The sequence below is a fragment of the Dreissena polymorpha genome, chromosome 10 (assembly GCF_020536995.1).
Source record: "Dreissena polymorpha isolate Duluth1 chromosome 10, UMN_Dpol_1.0, whole genome shotgun sequence".
Lineage (NCBI taxonomy): Eukaryota > Metazoa > Mollusca > Bivalvia > Myida > Dreissenidae > Dreissena > Dreissena polymorpha.
Genome location: NC_068364.1, coordinates 71,281,725 through 71,301,226, shown reverse-complemented (window position 1 = coordinate 71,301,226; position 19,502 = coordinate 71,281,725). Strand labels below are relative to the sequence as shown.

The window sequence follows — 19,502 nt, the reverse complement described above, 5'->3', positions numbered from 1 at the left end:
CAGACCCTGATGAGACGCCGAATCATGCGGCGACTCATCTGGGTCTCCGCTGTTTGCCAAAGCCTTTTTTTCTAGACGTTAGGCATAAATGGGTTAATTGTCACAAATATAGGTTCTTTTTGTATGCAAATTTATTTTGCCAAGACCCCACAAACCCACACACGCGTGTGTGCTGTACTGAGTCCTTCATTTTTAATTATAGTATGAATTTACCGCGTCTTCTACAACGAGTTTGATTTTACAAAAACTCAATTTCAACTCGTAAAATTACAGCGCAATCACCTATGTCCTTTTCCCAAGTTGCGAATTTTTGTGTTCAAGCAACACATCTTTTTAAATCCTAACTATCTTTGTAGAATAAAACATCAACATTACAGAGGTTCGACAATACCGTATGATTCACACCAACATTACAGAGGTTCGACAATTCCGTATGATTCACATCAACATTACAGAGGTTCGACAATTCCGTATGATTCACATCAACATTACAGAGGTTCACATCACCATAACAGAGGTTCGACAATACCGTATGATTCACATCAACATTACAGAGGTTCGACAATACCGTATGATTCACATCAACATTACAGAGGTTCGACAATACCGTACGATTCACAACTTATCACTAGGATAATTTTCTAAAATGAATGTTTTGTTTCTAGCAAAGAAAATGTACTCTTCTGTCACATAGAGGTCGACAAAAAGGATAAATCGTGTACAATAAATAGCCAATAATTTGTTCTTAAATAGCAGCGAGTATTGCATGACTTCTCGACCTACGTTTTATTATATATTTATATTTATATTACTAGTATTTCACCTATTCGGCCAGGGACACTATAACATTACCTATATATTATTGTCGATTTTTTTATTGTGACTACGTTTTTCGAGAGGTTGTCGTGTATTACAGTTCCAATGATGGCGTATGGCGTGTTACAAACACCAGACGACGACAGTGAAACTATTAATTGTCTGGGGCAAAGGCAACACTTCATAATACATATACTATTATTGGTGGGTGGGGTAATCACACCATTCACTATAGGAGGGAGGTAGGGCGGTGTTTGGTGAGCATTCGGGGTCGCAGAGGGGCAGCAGATCCAGCTGTTTTGTCTCAGCATTTCTCTACAAAAGAAAAGGAACTGATTGACACAAGTGTTTAACGTAGCGCGTTCCGTTGTTGTCATCGCAACAAATCCTTTTCGTGACAAATATTTATTCGTAACAAATCGACAGCGTTATTATGGCAACTTCTGAAAGAAGCCAATCTCAATCGTTTTTATTTAATTTGTGAGACAACAATTGTGAAATTAGCAACCCAACAAATTATGTACTAAATAACAATACTTGGTTTTGCTGCACTACTAAATAATGTAACGGACATATTTATATTTGAGTACGATTTTGGTTCCCCGCACGATGACAAGAACGGAAAACCAAGGAAGCAAGCAACTAAGTGGTTAAAAAAGTGCAGTGCTCCAGCTAGGATTTGAAAATGGCAGGGGAGGGGGAAGCTTTTTGTCAAAAGGGCAATTTCGACACGCAGTATTTTGTCAAAAGGGCACTTTCGAGCGCGCTGACGTTTCTGGAATGCTTCCTGTTGCATGTTTATTTATATGTTATAAATAATTGTAAGAATATATTATTCCTAGTATTATTAAACAATTCAAATATAATGTCTTCAATGAGGAATAAATTAATTACAGTGTAATAAGATATTTATTAATTATCATAATTATGTAAAAAAAAATATGATTTTGTTAAAGGTCAGGGGGGCCCTATGATGGGCAGGGCGGAGGTTCGGGGGTGCAGGGCGTGGTCCTTCAATTTAGGCCTAGCTGGGGCACTGAACTGTACAGTGCCATATACTGGTAGATGCCAACAGTAAATATGATAGCACATATATTAAGACTAACACCCATACAAAGTGTGTCTCAAACCCTATGAGCGTTTCGAAACCTATGGCACGTGCAAACACTCTATAACGCCTTGCGCAGAAACATGTGCGTCGCGTTGTGTTCATCATCATTTACAGAAGGTTTCTTTGATATATCGTTGGAATATGTTTGGAACGATCCAATCGTAGGAAACATTACACTATATATCAGCCACGCTCTGATGAAAATGGGCTATGTATGTTGGCATATAGCGTCCCAGATTAGCATGTGCAGGCAGGCACAGCACTTTCCGCCTTGACTAGATAGTCGTTTAGAAAAGCTCCTTAAAAGCTGAAAATCGCAATACTTAATGAACAACATTACATTCAGTAACCCTAGGGCGCGGCTCAGTTTATCCCTTTACCACTTAGATGCATATTTTGACGTGTTTGTAGTCCCTTAGAAAGTTAATTTTTATAAACGACCTTTCTTACTAGATTCACATTTTTAAGGCTTCATTTCCAACCCTTATATACTGATGAGCAGCAAACAGCATAAAACCTGAACAGTCTGCCAGTTACTTGCAGGCTGTTCTGGTCGTATGCTGTTTGCACAAAGCCATTTTTACTTTGCTTCTGAGTGGGAAAGGGTTATTATACATATATCTCACATTGGCATCAGGAAATACTTTTAGAATTACAAAAAGAGCGACTTCTGTATATCACATTGATATTTAAACAACGCATGTTGCAGTCTTAGAATGCATCACCTATCAATACCACACTTAGATAAATAGAAGATTCGACTTTCTAGCAAATGCATTTTTTAATTTAACATTATATTAAAGGAGATATTTCACAATTTTAGTTGTGTGAAGAAATTCCATATTTTAATTTTCATATTAAACGATTTGGAGAGCGCAATATTTACAAAATTATCATCGATATTATACGAAAATCGAATCAATGCAGACATACCCTGATATGATTATTTCGCTTCCAATGCGTAATGGATATCAAAATAATTATTCTGTGCCTCAAAATAGCATAGCATACATAATGTTGATTTTGCGACAATCGAGTGTTATCGATATTATTTCTAACAGCAATAAACAACGAAACCATTCCTATAAGCGTTCTACGTTAAACAATATCGTGGAGGATATAGTTGGTTTCACGGAACGACTGAATGTTGGAATGAGGCGTACTGCAGATGCGTTTATGTCCCTTCTTCCAGGCCGCTTTCTGACACCCGGTGGAGCAGTACCAGGCCAAGTGACATTTTCCGCACCCTAAAATTAGAACAATCAATATAAAGAAGTGAAACTCCAGCCGCTTGGGCAGTATTGCATTCTCATTATAAAAAACTAGTAGGTGCTTTATTGAAGGCAAGTGACCAATTGCCATAACTGTACGAAACAGCACAATACGAAAAAACATAGAATAATACAATCTAACCATAACATATAGTGTAAGTACTTTTTCAAAGCATACATTATCGATATATAACTCCGTGTGACCTTCTCTGTACCTTGAAAATATTGCAAAAGCAGTAAGTGATTCTACTTAAGAGAAATGGCCAATTACATTATATATTAATTACTTTCGTATATGTTATTCCGGCACGTGTATTTTTTGTCCAGACTTTGTCTGTCCTTCTGCAATGAAATATACAGTTGAATCCTGGTATATACAGTTGGTTATACTGTCTGTCACATTATACAGGTTTTAGATCACGTAACGATGGTTACCTGGATATTTGTCCCTCCCATCGTCCTTGGCGACCTTTCCGCACTCAGTGCACTTATCCGGCCCGTCTCCCTCGTACTTGCATCGCGGACACTGACACCAGAAGTTGTACCTGCAAGTGGAATCAAAGCGCTGAAGGCACTGAAGTTGTTCGCTGTTGTCGTCCTTGATTAGCTTGTCCGCATTGCACAGGCTAATCAGTGTACAAAGGCTAATCTTATTTGACACGCATTGAAGCCACACACCTTAAAGTGCAATACATGGCATAGTAAATTTAAGTATAAGTAAAAAAACATATTTAATATATGCCAATTTGAATATATCTTGTGGTTACAAGATGGAAATCCGTCTCTTTTGTGCTTTAAAACTTAAAATAATCGCGTTTGTCGAAATGGGCGTATACGTCTATAAATTCTACTTTCGGTTTTAAATGCGGTACCGTTTGAAAAATAATAAATTACTTGTTACCTAGGCTATATTTTAAATTTTATCTATCTAAATTAGAATATTTCTGGTGGTTACAAGGTAGAAATCCGTCTTTTTGCGCTTAAACTTAAAAATACTCGCGTTGGTCGAAATGTATGCATACGTATAGAAATCCTACTTTCGGTTTTAAAATTCAAACAAAAATGATAAATTACTTGCTTACTAGGATATAGATTTTATGACAAATTTGCACAAGTCCACATTGCATCTACCGGTATATGTATTGATTCACATGTACTTCATTTCAAGGTGTGTGGCTTTAAGCCCCGTTTTCCCTGAAAGCAGCCAATATATACAGATTTCAATGATAAACACTAGACTGGCCAATGTCGTCTTTCAAGCTGGTATATACACTCACTGCAGATGTAGAGCAGAAACATTTGTCGTCTGCAGCGCAGACAGGCAGCGGTAATCGCTCCTAGCATAGTGAATTGCGGTTCTTATCGTAGCTAAGGCTTCTAAGCACATACTGATTTTCAAAATATGCTCTGTGAATTTAGTAAGCCGCTAACGCGACTAACTAAAAACCATCGCGTTCTAACTTATACTGGTATCTTTATAATGATTAAATTAAGGAGTAATACGTTATGTAACGATTTTTATTTAATGCTTTCCGGTGGTTTATATAGAAATATTAGTGAATTAAAACTGATAATTTCACTGTTTCAAACAGTGAAAATTATCAGTGAGAATTATTGATAATTTTCATGGTTTACTGTGAAATGACGTCATTTTTTTGACGAAATGACGTCATAATCCCAGCAAAATTCGTTAGTTAAACTCTTGAACAATGTATATAAACTGTGAAAAATGCATTAAATAAAAAGAAAATTTGTTGGATTCGGTGGATTATCGATTTTAATTCACTCGTGATCATAGAAAATATATATTTTCACTCGTGGCTGCGCCACTTGTGAAAATATTATTTTCTATGATCACTCGTGAATTAAAATCGATAATCCACCGGATCCAACAAATATCCTCTATATAATGATATCTTTACAATGTGTAGATTTAGGAGTAGTACCGTATTTAGCGAATTATAATGGTATCTGTATAATGAATAAATAAAGCAGGAATATGGTATTGAAATATTTATAATGATATCTTTACAATGAGTACATTAAGCAGTGTTACCTTAACTATCAAAGGCTCATGAACAATTATTAAGAGATCTAATGCATAGGAATTTAAACCCGAGATCTTAGCGCAACTGACTATATTTAGCAACAACAGAACACTCGTTTGCGGTTAAATTGTTCGAAACTATGTTTAGAATTCATACTAATTGCCTTCAAAACGAAATCGTCATCAGCATCACCATCATAGCTCATCATCATTAATCGTAATCATAAATCATTGTCCTCGTACTTATATCATCATCGTCGTCATAGTTATCACCAACATAATGATCATTATTAATCTTATCATCATCATCATCATAATCATCATCATCATCATCATCATCGTCATCATCATCATCATCATCATCATCATCATCATCTTGCCAAAATCACAATCATCATTCTACAAGATTTTATCTATGTTTTTAGTTAACACACCTTTACGAACCATGAAAATTCAATACAAGTCCCATCTCCATATTAAAGTATACATGTCTCAACCCTTTTAATCATAAGAAGCAAAGTGAAAATGGCATTTACAACCAGCATAAAACCAGAACAGCCTGCGAGTAACTCGCAGTCTGTTCTGGTTTTATGCTGTTTGCTGCTGCTCAGTATCTAAGGGTTGAAATGCACCCTTAAAAACTTGAATCTAGTAAGAAAGGCCTATAATTAAATTGAACTTTAAAAGGGACTACAAATGCGTAAAAATATGTATCTAAGTGGTAAAGGGTTAAATACCGGTACATCAAATTGTTTTTTACTAAAATATGAAAAGTAGTTAAGTATTTAACGTTTTAAAAAACTCTTATTTCGAGTTAATTATTCCTCAGACCTCAAAGTAAAATAAATACTCTTAATCAGGGAATATTTCGCAAAATATTTCGTGAAATAAAGTTAACTCATAAAATATCAGTGTTCCTAATAGCAATAGCCAAACCTTCAACGCTAGATGTGGTACGGTAACATAGATTTATAGATTGAAATTTTGGATATTTCGATAAGAAACTTTGAATGTTTTAAGTAATTACTTTATTTTTTTTAATATTGTACGAAATATTAGTTGATTTTGAGTGTTTAAAGGCTTTGTAATATTTTCTTTTAACTCATCAACGTTTTATCCGCGTGTGATTTTTTTTCGCTATGAGTGTTAACATCTTTCATTCAACCTATTTCGTTTATAAGTATATTCACAGACCATATCGCACTCACCCCCTATAGAGCCACGCCCGGCGCTCTTTCCGAGGCATCCGGGTATTTATGTAAGTCGTGCACAGCTCCTCGCCTTTCTTGATTTGCCGCCTCGCTTTCACCGACACACCCGGATGTCCATCCAGCACCTTTTCGATGACGAATGAAAAAGTCGTAAAGATACAGGTTACATTCTAGTATACTACCGGTAGTATATTTAGATTAACCGGTATATACCGTGTCGGTTTCCCTCGTATTGTTTATAGGTCACAATATACTAAATAGTTTCCCTATATAATTCAATGTAAAAGCGACATCTTTAAGCGAAAATAAATGCAAAATTTTGCGCATAGAGACCCCCATAACCATGCCTTTTCTTAAAGGCCATTCTAAGCGGAATCGATTTATGCAATAAAAAAGATATGTCATGTACAATGCAAGAAAGAACTTGACACAAATCAAAATCGACTGTTTTTGCAACTTTTTTGTTCGGCCGTTTCTTAGTGGAATGTAACCTTTTTCAGTGCAATGGTTTACTATAGTCTTCAAGTTTATCATATTTCAGGGATTCAGTAGTGAACACCTATTCATGCCCTACCATTATCTCCGAAAGATAACATCCGAATAATAGTAAAAAGTGTAAAACATGCCTTCCTGTCAACTATGATATTTTTTAGAGAATACAGCCCTACATTAAACAATTATTTAGTATATTGTAACCTATACTAACAGCTTCTGCTATATGAGAAATTGACATCTTAACTTATTTGTAATAACATTATGTTGTTTCCAAACGTAAAATTTTATAATTAAATACAACGGCCATCACGAACTCGTTTATTAATTTTCCAAATAACTTAATTTCTTAGAAGTTCACATTGATTTTGTTATATTTTGGGACTATACATGTGCTTTAAACTTAACATAACGACAATAAGATCCTTCGGAGATCCTTTCAATGATGCAAAACAGCACAATCATGGCTTTCAACGAAACAAAACAGCCCAATCATGGCGTTCAACGAAATAAACAACACAGTCATGGATTTCAATGATAAAAACAGTACAATCATGGCTTTCAACGAAACAAAACAGCACTATCATGGCTTTCAACGAAACAAAACAGCACAAACATGGCATTCAACGAAACAAAACAGCACTATCATGGCTTTCAACGAAACAAAACAGCACAAACATGGCATTCAACGAAACAAAACAGCACTATCATGGCTTTCAACGAAAACACAACAGCACATGAATTTCAATAAAACAAAACAGCACAATCACGGATTTACACGAAACAAAACGACACAATCATGGGTTTCAGTGAAACAAAACCGCCCAAGCATGGATTTCACTAATACAAAACAGTACAATCATGGATTTCAGCGAAACAAAACGACACAATCATGGCTTTCAACGATACGAAACATCACAATCATGGCATTCGATGACACAAAACAGCAAAATCACGGCTTGCAACGAAAGTTAAAAAAAAACAGCACAATCATGGCTTTCAACAAAACAAAACAGCACATTCACGGCATTCGATGACACAAAGCAGCACAATTATGGCTTTAAACGGAACAAAACAGCACAATCATGGCTTAAATCGAACAAAATAACAGCAAAATCATGTTTTACACGATACAAAACAGCACAATCATGGCTTTCAACGAAATAAAACAGCACAATCATGGCTTTCAACGAAATAAAACAGCACAATCATGGCTTTCAACGAAATAAAACAGCACAATCATGGCTTTCAACGAAATAAAACAGCACAATCATGGCTTTCAGTGAAACAAAACAATACAATCATGGCTTTCAACGAAATAAAACGGCACAATCATGGCTTTCAGCGAAACAAAACGACACAATCATGGCTTTCAACGAAATAAAACAGCACAATCATGGCTTTCAACGAAATAAAACTGCACAATCATGGCTTTCAACGAAATAAAACAGCACAATCATGGCTTTCATCGAAACAAAACAGCACATACATGGCTTTCAACGAAATAAAACAGCACAATCATGGCTTTCAACGAAAAAAAAAACAGCGCAAACATGGCATTCAACGAAACAAAACAGCACTATCATGGCTTTTAACGAAAAACAACAGCACATGGCTTTCAACAAAACAAATCAGCACAATCATGGATTTCAACGAAACAAAATAGCAGAATCATGGCTTTCAATAAAAGTTATATAAAACAAAACAGCAAAGTATGGCTTTCAACGAAACAAAAATAGCAATATCATGGCTTTCAACGAAACAAAACAGCACATGGCTTTCAACAAAACAAAACAGCATAATCATGGATTTCAACGACAAGAAGAGTACAATCATGGCATTCGATGACACACAACAGCAAAATCACGGCTTTCAATGACAAAAGAAGCACACAAACGGCATTCGATGACACAAAACAGCCAAATCAATGCGTTCAATGACAAAAAGAGCACAATAACTGTAAAAGACTCACACTAAGACTGCTCGCTATTTCAATACTTATAATGCTCACTCTCTTGGACTCTGTATATATATATAAACTGAATCACCGTGACGACAACGTCATGAATGGCACCGACGTCATTAAACAATAAGATATGTTCTATGAATAGATCTCAAGGATATAACATTTCTCCTAACATTTGAAAAAGAATGAAATTGTGCAAATTAAACAAAATAACTAAATTATCAAATAACAATTGATAAAACCTATAATCAATGTTTATGATGGTTATGAATTGACTCCTGTTCCTTGAAAGGCATCAACCGTAAAGCCATTTCCGATCAAGTCATAACATTTGCTGATATGTTGAACGCTTCTTGTTAAACTAGATCTGGATAAGCTGATAATCCGATTCATCAGAAGATGAAAAGTCATTAATTCTTCTTTGTCTTGTTCCTCTTCTTTGCGTGTTGCTCTTGCCTGGTACTGTATTCTCGTTATAATCGTTTTCAGCAGATTTACATACTTTGGCAATGTGGTGCCACTTGTTGCAATAATAGCATCTTTTCCCATAAGCTATACAATGCTCCTTTCTTGCATGCACTTGATTTCGTCCACAATATCCACACTGTGTGTAATTTCTCTTTGCTATTTTCTGTCTTTGCAAAAGCAGTTCGGTCCGACTCTTGACTGCATGAATAAATTATTATTCTGAACTGCTTGAAGTTTCACTATCTGTGTAGTCATTTTTGCGTCTGTTGGGCATCTGTCTTCTGCCAGTTGTATGCCTATCTTGACAAATCTGATGATTAGATTTGCTATTTCTATCCGTATAATCGCTCCTACTAGATGTTTCAATTTAAGTGCTGTACTCTGTCTTCTTTCTGTGCATTCTATTTCCAGTGCTTTGTTATTCATCTCCTTTAACTGAATACTTGTAATCTCACTGATTTGTGCAGCGCTAAGTGCTTCTTGGAGAGTCCACTTTTTATATAGAACTTTCCTAACAAACTCAGAATTGCTAGTAGTTTGTACGAGATGTTCAAGTATACGATCATCTATGTCCACAAAATTGCATGAAAGCGCCTCTTCACGTAGCCTAGCAGCATATTCAATTGTGCTTTCCCCGCTATTGGGACGCATCTTAAAGAATAAATATCTAGAGTAATGTTTGTTCTTTTTAGGCGAAAAATAATCCGATAACTTACTTGTCAGCTTCTCATATTTTGTACTGTTCTCCGGATCCTTTAAACTTCTACTTATTATTTTTCCTCTGGCCCGCCGTAGATTAGTAAAGCGTCCATTTTGTCATCATCTTCTGTAATCCTAAAGTATCGAAGTTGCCTCTCAAAGTCATCTAACCAATCACTCAAAGCCTCTCCCGTTGCTATGTGGTCGCTGCAGTCCACCCGAAACGATTGTAAATCTAGCCTTCTATTGCCGTCCGCCATATCTCAATTCCGTATTACCGGTATGCGCGAAATAACAGCTGCATCAGTCCTCCAATTTTCCTCTCTCGAGGCCAAAGTAAAAGACTCACACTAAGACTGCTCGATCGCTTGGACTCTGTATATATATAAACTAAATCACCGACGTCATTAAACAATAAGATATGTTTTAGGAATAGATCTCAAGGATATAACAATAACGACATTCGATGACACAAAACAGCACAATCATGACTTTCAACGGAAAAAGAGCATAACAACGGCATTCGATTACAAAAAGAGCACAATCATGGCTTTCAATGACAACAACAGCACAACCACGGCTTTAAATGAAAAAAACCACGACCACGGCTTTCAATTACACACAAAAACAGCACAATCACGACTTTAAATGACAAAAACTAACACAACCAAGGCTATCAATTAGACACAAAAACAGCAAAACCACGGCTTTCAATGACAAACACAGCACAAGCACGGCTTTCAATGAAAGAAAACAGCACACCACGGATTCAATTACACACAAAACAGCACAACCAAGGCTTTCAATTACACACACAATAAGGAAAAACACGGCTTGCAATTACAAAAAAAACAGCACATCAACGGCTTTGAATTAAAAAATAAAACAACATAATCACGGCTTTCAATGACAAAACAGCACGATCACTGCTTTCAATGACAAAAACAGCACAACCACGGCTACAATTACACACAAAACAGCACAAACACAGCTTTCAATTACATACATAATCAGGAAAAACACGGCTTTGAATTACACAAAAAAACAGTACAACAACGGCTTTGAATTACACACAATACAGCAAAATCGCGGCGATCAATGACAAAAACAGCGCAACCTCGGCTTTTAATTACACAAAAAACAACACAACCACGGTTTTCAGTTACACACAAAAGAGCACAACCAATGCTTTCAATTACACATAAAAACAGCACATCCACGGCTTTCAATGACACACAAAACACAATCACGGCTTTAAATGACAAAAACAGCACAATCACAAGGTAACAGAACACACTACCTCGACGTTGTTATCACACGAGTGATTGAGGCAGGCGTGCAGCGGGAACATGCCGGCGAACAGGGCATCTTCCGGTTCCGCCCGGGTGTAAGGCATCACAACGTCTCTGAAAACAACAAAGGATGATCACTTGCTTACTTTGTTTTCCTATCGCTCGTACTTCTCTATGATCTTTGGGCGTTCATTGGACCACTTCAACTCTCAAAAAAGACCAATCTGTGTATCAATAATGAACTGGTATACATGGTATACTTCCGCAACACAGTTTTAAATAAATCTTTGTTTCGCGAATGGACCAATGATTGATGGATGTAAACTTACATAGAGTACTAGTCTTTGAAAAACAGTTGTTCTCTTGATGTGTCCGTCAATACTTTGTCACCAGAAGAAAAATATTCGCATGAGTGTAAACGGACTCTCATGTACAAGGGTCCCTAAATGATCTAACAAGGTTCGAATACATCTTTCAAGTTATGTACCGTAATTGCAATTCATTAAATTGTGGTCAGTGTGTTTCGGAACTAATAAGCTGGTGAAACCCTAACCCTGGAAATAATTTAATAACTGTACACGTATTGTCATTATGCATTTACTATTATAAGAAAGACGTGTAAAAGTATATATATGCAACCAGTTAAAACCCCAATAAACACGTACCGCCGAGCAGAAAAACGCCAAGTATCCAAAATCACATGCACTGCCAATGAATGAAAATGAAGTGATACACAAGATCGAAAAAATATGCTATATTAAAATTGCAGCCCAATTTTTTATATTGTTTATCTCCATGTGTAATACATTAAATGTATTATTTCTTAAGTAAGAATAGAGCAATTACCGTTTCCCATCACGTGCCATATTTCGCATGAATATGCTAAATGGAGGCGCGGGGTCAGAGAAAGCCTGTACATTGCACGAGGCTTGGTAGTACCGCCCATCAAACTCCTTATTGGTTATTTTGTAACGGAAGTGCGCAGGAAGATGCGCGTTGTCAAACACTTCCTGCATGATCTGCACCATTTTCGGTATGACCCCAATCACGCTAGTGGAACCGTATGCGATGAATCTACAAGAAAGATACAGTCAATGTTATTACGGCACAAATGCATTTACATTTGTAGTGGTAAGTAAAAGTGCAACGATTCACAAATCATTATTTACTGCAAACCGTGAGTGAAAATATAGGAGGCGGAAGTAAAAGGCTACTTTTTTTGGGTAATACGTTATTTTAGACACTATCGATCGGAAAAATAACATCGGAAGCAAAATATTGTCTTAATTGCATAAAGGGATCGTTTCAAACTCAGTTAAAATTTAGTCTTTATGTGAAATGAACTATTAATACCTGCCACTGTACATACACTGTATTAAACCTCACCACTCAGATACGCATTTTGAGGTCCATAAGAAAAAACATGTTGAAATGTTGCCCTGTCTCACAAGATTCAAGTTTTAAAGATTTTATTTCACACCCTAGAGGTACTGATGAGCACCAAACAGCCTAAAACCTGAAAAGACCGAGAGTCAATCGCACGCTGTTCTGGTTTTATAGAACAAAACCATTTTCACTTTGAGTCTGAGGGGGAAAGGGTTACAAGTGACCTTAAAGTCACCTACTTTCTAAACGGTGATTTCGCCATGGTCCAGTCGGCCGCCGTGGGCATCTGTCGGCCCTCCTGTGTGGCCAGATTGTGTGCGAGGCAGATGACGCTAGCCCATATCTTGGCCAGCACGAACGGACTGTACGACGCGTTCCAGAGGCCCTTCCAGCAGCGGTTGTCGCGCGCCAAGGTCTTGTACTGGGCTGCCACTGCATGGAGCTGCTCGACTGCGGGGTTAACTGAAGTACACAGCACTTGGTGATACATGCTCCAGCTCTCATCGCGGCATTCTGTGCTGCAGTAGATGGTTTGCGTGCCGCATCCTTTGCATTCGATAGTCGGTCTGACCGGCCAGTGCCTGTGGACTATTTTTCGAAGTTCCGCGTCGCGCGCAAGAACATCTTTGCCGAAGTAATCCTCTGCTCGCATCAGACATTTGGCGCAGTGATTGCACGCAGGCACGTGTATTGTATCAAGCGTCTGAGCGAGCACGGCTGCTTTGTCCCGAAAGCAAGCGTCTCCATGTTTAATGTCTTCCGCCGCCTGTATGGAGCGTCCGTACTGCGTGAACACTACATTCACCTGACGAGCAACGAAACACACGTTTAAAACACTGGCATTTCGAAACAAATCACTTTAGAAAAAAAAATTATGTAACCTTTATTATGCAACAAAATACATGGTTATTAAACACTAAACTGGCTTAATAAAAAAGAATGCAAAATGAAAACAATAGAACTATAAACAGTTCAAACATCAATCCGTAAAAAGAACATAAATGGGAATGGAGAAAAGGCAACCTCAAACACAGCATCGCTGAAGATGTCCATTTCAAAAACTGTTGAAATAAACAACGTCAAAATCTCAAGAATAAAATCGTCGTGTCTTAACCTTTCCCACTTAAAAGCAAAGTAAAAATGGCTATGTGCAAACAGCATAAAACCAGAACAGCCTTCGAGTAACTCGCAGTCTGTTCTTTTTTATGCTGTTTGCTGCTAGTCAGTATCTAACGTTTCGAAATGAAGTCTTAACAACTTGAATCAAGTAAGAAAGGCTTATATTAAACATAACTTTCTATGGGACTACAAATGCGTGAAAATACATTTCTAAGTGGTAATGGGCTAAAACAGTTAGTTTAATTAAAAACATAAAAAAACGCACAACGAATACTGCCAAATTATTAAAGCTGCCGATTGTTGTGATAAATTCCAGATCGCTACCTTTGTACCCTCAGTGAGCGGCCCATACAGACGCTTGACCCGGATGTTCTGGAAGAGAAGCGGCATCTCGACGTCCGTCTTGTCCGCCTTACTTCCGGAACGCAGCCAGGCCTCCGCATGGACGGGCAGCTCGAGCGCCGAGAGGATCTTGCCTGTATTCAGTTGTTCAATGTGTAACTTGCTCTGGGAAAACGGGGCTTACTGCACGTGCGTAAATTGTCGTCCTAGATTAGCCTGAGCAGTCCGCGTAGGCTAATCAGGGACGACAATATCCGCCGTTATAGATCTGTTTGTTTATAGGAGGTCTCTTTTAAGAGGAGGTCCAGCGTGGCCGGAAAGTGTCGTCCCTGATAAGCCTGTTCGGACTCAGAGAAGGTCCAGCGTGGCCGGAAAGTGTCGTCCCTGATAAGCCTGTTCGGACTCAGAGAAGGTCCAGCGTGGCCGGAAAGTGTCGTCCCTGATAAGCCTGTTCGGACTCCACAGGCTGGCCTAGGATGACACTTTACACGAATTCACCAACCCCAGTGTTACCAGAACGCATCACTTATATTATATAAAGATATTTGATAACGTTATAAGGCAAAGACTTGGACCACAACACATTCTTTATTTTAGTTCTTCTTCTTGTATTTCTCTAATATTTATTATTCCATGCTTACGCAGTTTAATTTAAAGACTAAGACACATTTAACTAATGATTAAGCATTTTTTGTGTGGATGATGTCGACACATTGTTCTGAAGTTCCAACTGGTACACGTTTGGCAATACGATGTTTATTATTATTATGTTCGTACTGTATTTTCATATCGAAGTTATGATGTTTATCTACAAAAAATGGACCCCGATGTTTAAAACCGGAAAACTAACATTTGTTTAATGATAGCCTTGATTTTGGGGGGTCACACGATCAGTAAAAATTTTTTTTTAAACATATGCATAAAAACAGATAACGTTTATCGTTCTGACGCAAAAAATATCGCCTTCTAAATCATTGGGTTTTAAGCATTCGTCAACGATATTCTTGTTATGTTTGGAATGTGCGAATAAGTGGTAAACACAGAATAAATCGCTACGGCAATGAAAAGAGCGTTCAATTCTTAAAAGCTACAATTTTCTTGGATATAATTTGATATGCATCATTATAAGTGGATATGTAACATCATTTTGCTGGTGAGGTGATCAACCACTAAAACTGAAAAATAATACCACAAAATATAAGTTATTACTTAATTGAAACCATATTTCATAAACAATCACATAACAAATGAATATTCATGACGTGGTTTGTAATGGTGGAGAGGTACTCTAAAACGATATTATTTATATGTTTGGAATGTGCAAATAAGTTGTAAACACAGAATAAATCGATGTGACACTGAAAAGAGCGTGTCAATTCATAAAAGCTATTATTTTCATGGATATATCTGGATATGCGTTATTATAAGTGGATATGTAACATCATTTTGCTGGTGAGGTGATCAGACACTTAAACTGAAAAAATAACACCACAAATACAAGCTATTAGTTAATGGAAACATTTTTTTATAAACAATCACATAAAAATGGATCATCATGACGTGGTTTGAAATGGTGGAGAGGTATTCGTAGTCTATACTTGGAAACGGACAAATGGCCGCGCGAAGGTTTACACTGTTAAGCAACATGTGCCCAAAATAAATATATGTACCTCCTATTTTCCAGTACTTTGGTAAACGGAAGTCTCCTGGTATGCACTGCACGTGCTGGAACGCCTCTCGGTGCTCGCCCATCTCGTGCAGTAGCGACGCGATCTCACCCCGCAGCGTGAAGTCAGCCGGGTCGTAGCGCAACGCCATCTGGGGTTAAGTTTTAAGTTTAATTCTATTTATATGAGCTCGATTGAATTGACAGTTGAAGGCTTATTGAAATGCCCTCGAGTCGGTTTCCTGGGTACAACTAGTTCTTGATGCCCTTTGAGAGATCTAAAGAACGCCCCCACTGTGTAGATCGAACCTCGTGGTTGTTAGGCAGACACCATATCCACCACGCCCCTGCGACCTTAATTAAGTTGAAGCTTAATAAACCAGCTAGTGTTAGAGACAGGGTGATAACTTGTATTACGAAACAAAGGAATTAACTTTGTGCAAATGTGTGTATGCGAAGCTGTCTGATAAAGCATTTGCCTTTTATTAAAAGATAACATTCAATACATAAATTGATGAATAAAAAAGTTAATTCCAATCAAAATGTAATCACATTTCTTGAAAGTTAAAATGATAAAATAGAATTCAATATATGTTCTTTACGAAAATAACTGATTTAAATAAAGGTTGAGCGGAATCTCACAAGGGAATAGTATTAATACAAGAGAGCCATATGTCCTAAGTAGCTCATCTGCGACGCAAACGAATTGACTGAGCAGCTTTTGAGAAGTTTTTGGAACCATTTTTGACCCATTTGTGCCTAGTGGACTCTCCCATCCTTCTAAATTGGATCAATTTATTTCCAAAATTAGGAATGTCACGTATATTTATTTATATTTTTAGAATATTTCTTACAGAAATTCCTTTAAGCAAACAGCGCAGACCCTGATGAGACGCCGCATCATGCGGCGTCTCATCTGGGTCTACGCTGTTTGTCAATGCCTTTTTTTCTAGACGCTGGGCGTAAATGGGTTAAACCCAGATGAGATATCAAAACTAATGTTCTCATCAAGTTTCATGTTTAATTGGAAACATATATTATTTCTTACACATAAAGAAATTCATCCCGCAACTTGCGGTCATTTTTTTTCGTGAATCGACGTGGTTTTTTAACGGACCAAATAGGAACAAATATTATAAGTAAGGGTAATGATAAATGTCCTTTACAAGGAACGTTTTCACAATGTAGCGTTACCATTCACTTGCATTATCGATCTCAAAGATATACTATTCGAGCAAATGTTGAACAAGTTTAACAAAGACTTGTCTAAAACTTTAATTGTCAGAGTGTTCAAAAGGTTTCACAATAGCCATATCGGGAAAACTCCATCGCCCACTGGCGGCAATAATTTTCAACGGACCGGAACCATTTTTGAACTCTGACGAGATATAATTAAAGAAACATTCTCATCAAATTTTGAGAATTTGGGCAAACAATGCCACTTTTGGAGTTGAAGTTTTTTCCTAAATTTGAAACGATGACCTTGTTTTGACACCACGAGACCAAGTTTGAGTACGGGTCGAAATGACATTGGGACAAATGTAACCAAGTTTCATGACGAATAGGCAATAAATGTGGCCCCTACATTGTTTACAACGAAAGTATTGACATGACCCGCGACGGATACCAGGTGATCACAAAAGCTCTACGTATCGCGTGTAATCTGTAGTGATAAAACGAAAACTCTTATTCCAATAAAACACTGTTATGAACAAACACGCATGTCAACTTGTGATGTTAAATTATCTTATTTTTTGTAAGTTGATCTTTTAAAGGTGTTGAATCTCACAGTGCTCTAATTACTATGGTAATGTTTTCCGTCAAGAATCCCGATAAAACATTCCCTGAAGAAAAAATCAATTTAAACAAAATATCCTCTTACAGGGCATTGACAAATGCTTTTTACGTAATTGAACTCAAATCTCTGACAGACGACTTTTCATTGATTACATTGAACCAATTTGCTTGACATAAATCATTACAATACATTGAACGGCTATAATTATCTTAGCAACCCTTACCCGCAATTTCTCGAGCGCGTGTTTGTCATTCCCAGCCTTCTTCAGCTGAATAGCATTCTGGTATTCTCGCATCGCCTTCTGCGTGTCCGGAATTGTCAGATCAAGGGCCGGAAACTCGTTTAGTCCCCATTTGCACATTATCTCCCTTTCTAAAATCTCGAGTTCATAATCTCCGGGATAGGGCTCTTGGGAACTCATCTTGACGGCATCGTAGGTCCCTTCTTTGCTATTCTTCTCAAAGCCTTCCATAATGTCCATTTGCATGCCTTTCAACCCATTCTTAATATCGGGATCGTTGCTGTCTATTTTTAGTCCGAGTCTAAACACGTTAAGGGCGTCTTCGAATTTTCCGAGTTTCGTCAAAGCGTTTCCGCATATCGCGTAACCGGAAGTTGACTTCGGGTCCAATTTAATGATCCTGTTTGCGTCATCGATTGCGTCATTGTAATGACCCAGCTCGTGCCAACATACGGCGCGTCTTTTTAACGTCTCAGAAATATCATCACTGTCGTCAGCTTTGTCTATTATTTGGGTGAAATGTTCTTTTGCTGTTTTGAAATTTCCATGTTCGAACTCGTGCAAACCCCTTTCCAGGTAGTCGGTTGTCATAGTTTCTGAAACAAAAAGCATGTCCGTGTTGTAATCCTCTAATGAATCGATTAAAAGGTTACTCTTTACGGTTACATCAATTTTGATATACATGTTCTTAAAAAAATCTCAATACTAATTCAACAAACAAAACAGCAATTTAGCACAGTGATGTAGAATAGCGCCTGTACTTTGCTTTGGAAAACTTATTTTTACAAGTTCAACTGGTTCAGGTTTTCTGGCATTGAAGTTTCTTGCTTGTGGAATCAGTGAGCCTACGGCTACACAGAACACTCCATTTTATTGTTATCAAACGATTTCACGCCACTACACTCTGCGTGTGACTTCGCGTTCGTTTTGTAGTTTTACCTAACAAACGATAACATTGGAAATACGAATTACATCGTGAAGACATGCAACTTACATGTTTTAGTGTTACTTCCCCAATACAGTTAAGTATATTTTTTGTAAACACCTGTTAAATATTTACCAGATAGAGAATTCTTTTGTAGTTAGGCATTACATATAAGCAAAAAGATAAACTTGTCTGAAGATGACAGAAGGGGCAATATACCCACACTGCGTGTATTGTGTATGGCACTGGTCTTGTCTTTTTTTTTACAATAACCTATAATATCCATAGGATATGGACACGCCATGCGTTCAATAAAAGGGATTACACGAATAATTGTACGCCCTAAAAAAATACCCCGTCACACCGGACTGGCGTCCTTACTTCGTCCATAGACGCGGGAGGGACTCAGTAAGGACGCAAGAGGACACAGTGAAGACGCCGAAAATCGCTCAGGACGCGAGCCCACGGCGACTACTTTGAACATGTTCAAAGTGGTCGCCGAAGTCCGGCGTTTTTACGGCGTTCTGTTAATGACGCAATAGTCGTCGTAGAGACGTGGTAGGGTAGCTGTAAGGTCGCCATGGACGTCGTGTGGTCAAATCTACAGAAAATGATAATTGACTGCAAGGCGACCGTACGGCGACCTTATTGC

General features: G+C 37.6%; 1 protein-coding gene across 1 annotated transcript; it reads right to left on the bottom strand.

Moving 5' to 3' along the window:
- Nucleotides 1-1,014: 1,014 nt before the first annotated feature.
- On the bottom strand, nucleotides 1,015-18,516 carry LOC127849220 (uncharacterized). Its single transcript, XM_052381939.1, has 11 exons — nucleotides 17,908-18,516; nucleotides 15,891-16,038; nucleotides 14,203-14,354; nucleotides 12,999-13,564; nucleotides 12,220-12,447; nucleotides 11,382-11,487; nucleotides 8,921-8,968; nucleotides 6,454-6,581; nucleotides 3,634-3,743; nucleotides 3,032-3,174; nucleotides 1,015-1,131 (listed from the first exon to the last, which is right to left on the bottom strand). Exons 1-11 carry the CDS (start codon nucleotides 18,514-18,516, stop codon nucleotides 1,015-1,017), a joined length of 2,355 nt encoding a protein of 784 aa, XP_052237899.1.
- Nucleotides 18,517-19,502: the final 986 nt, after the last annotated feature.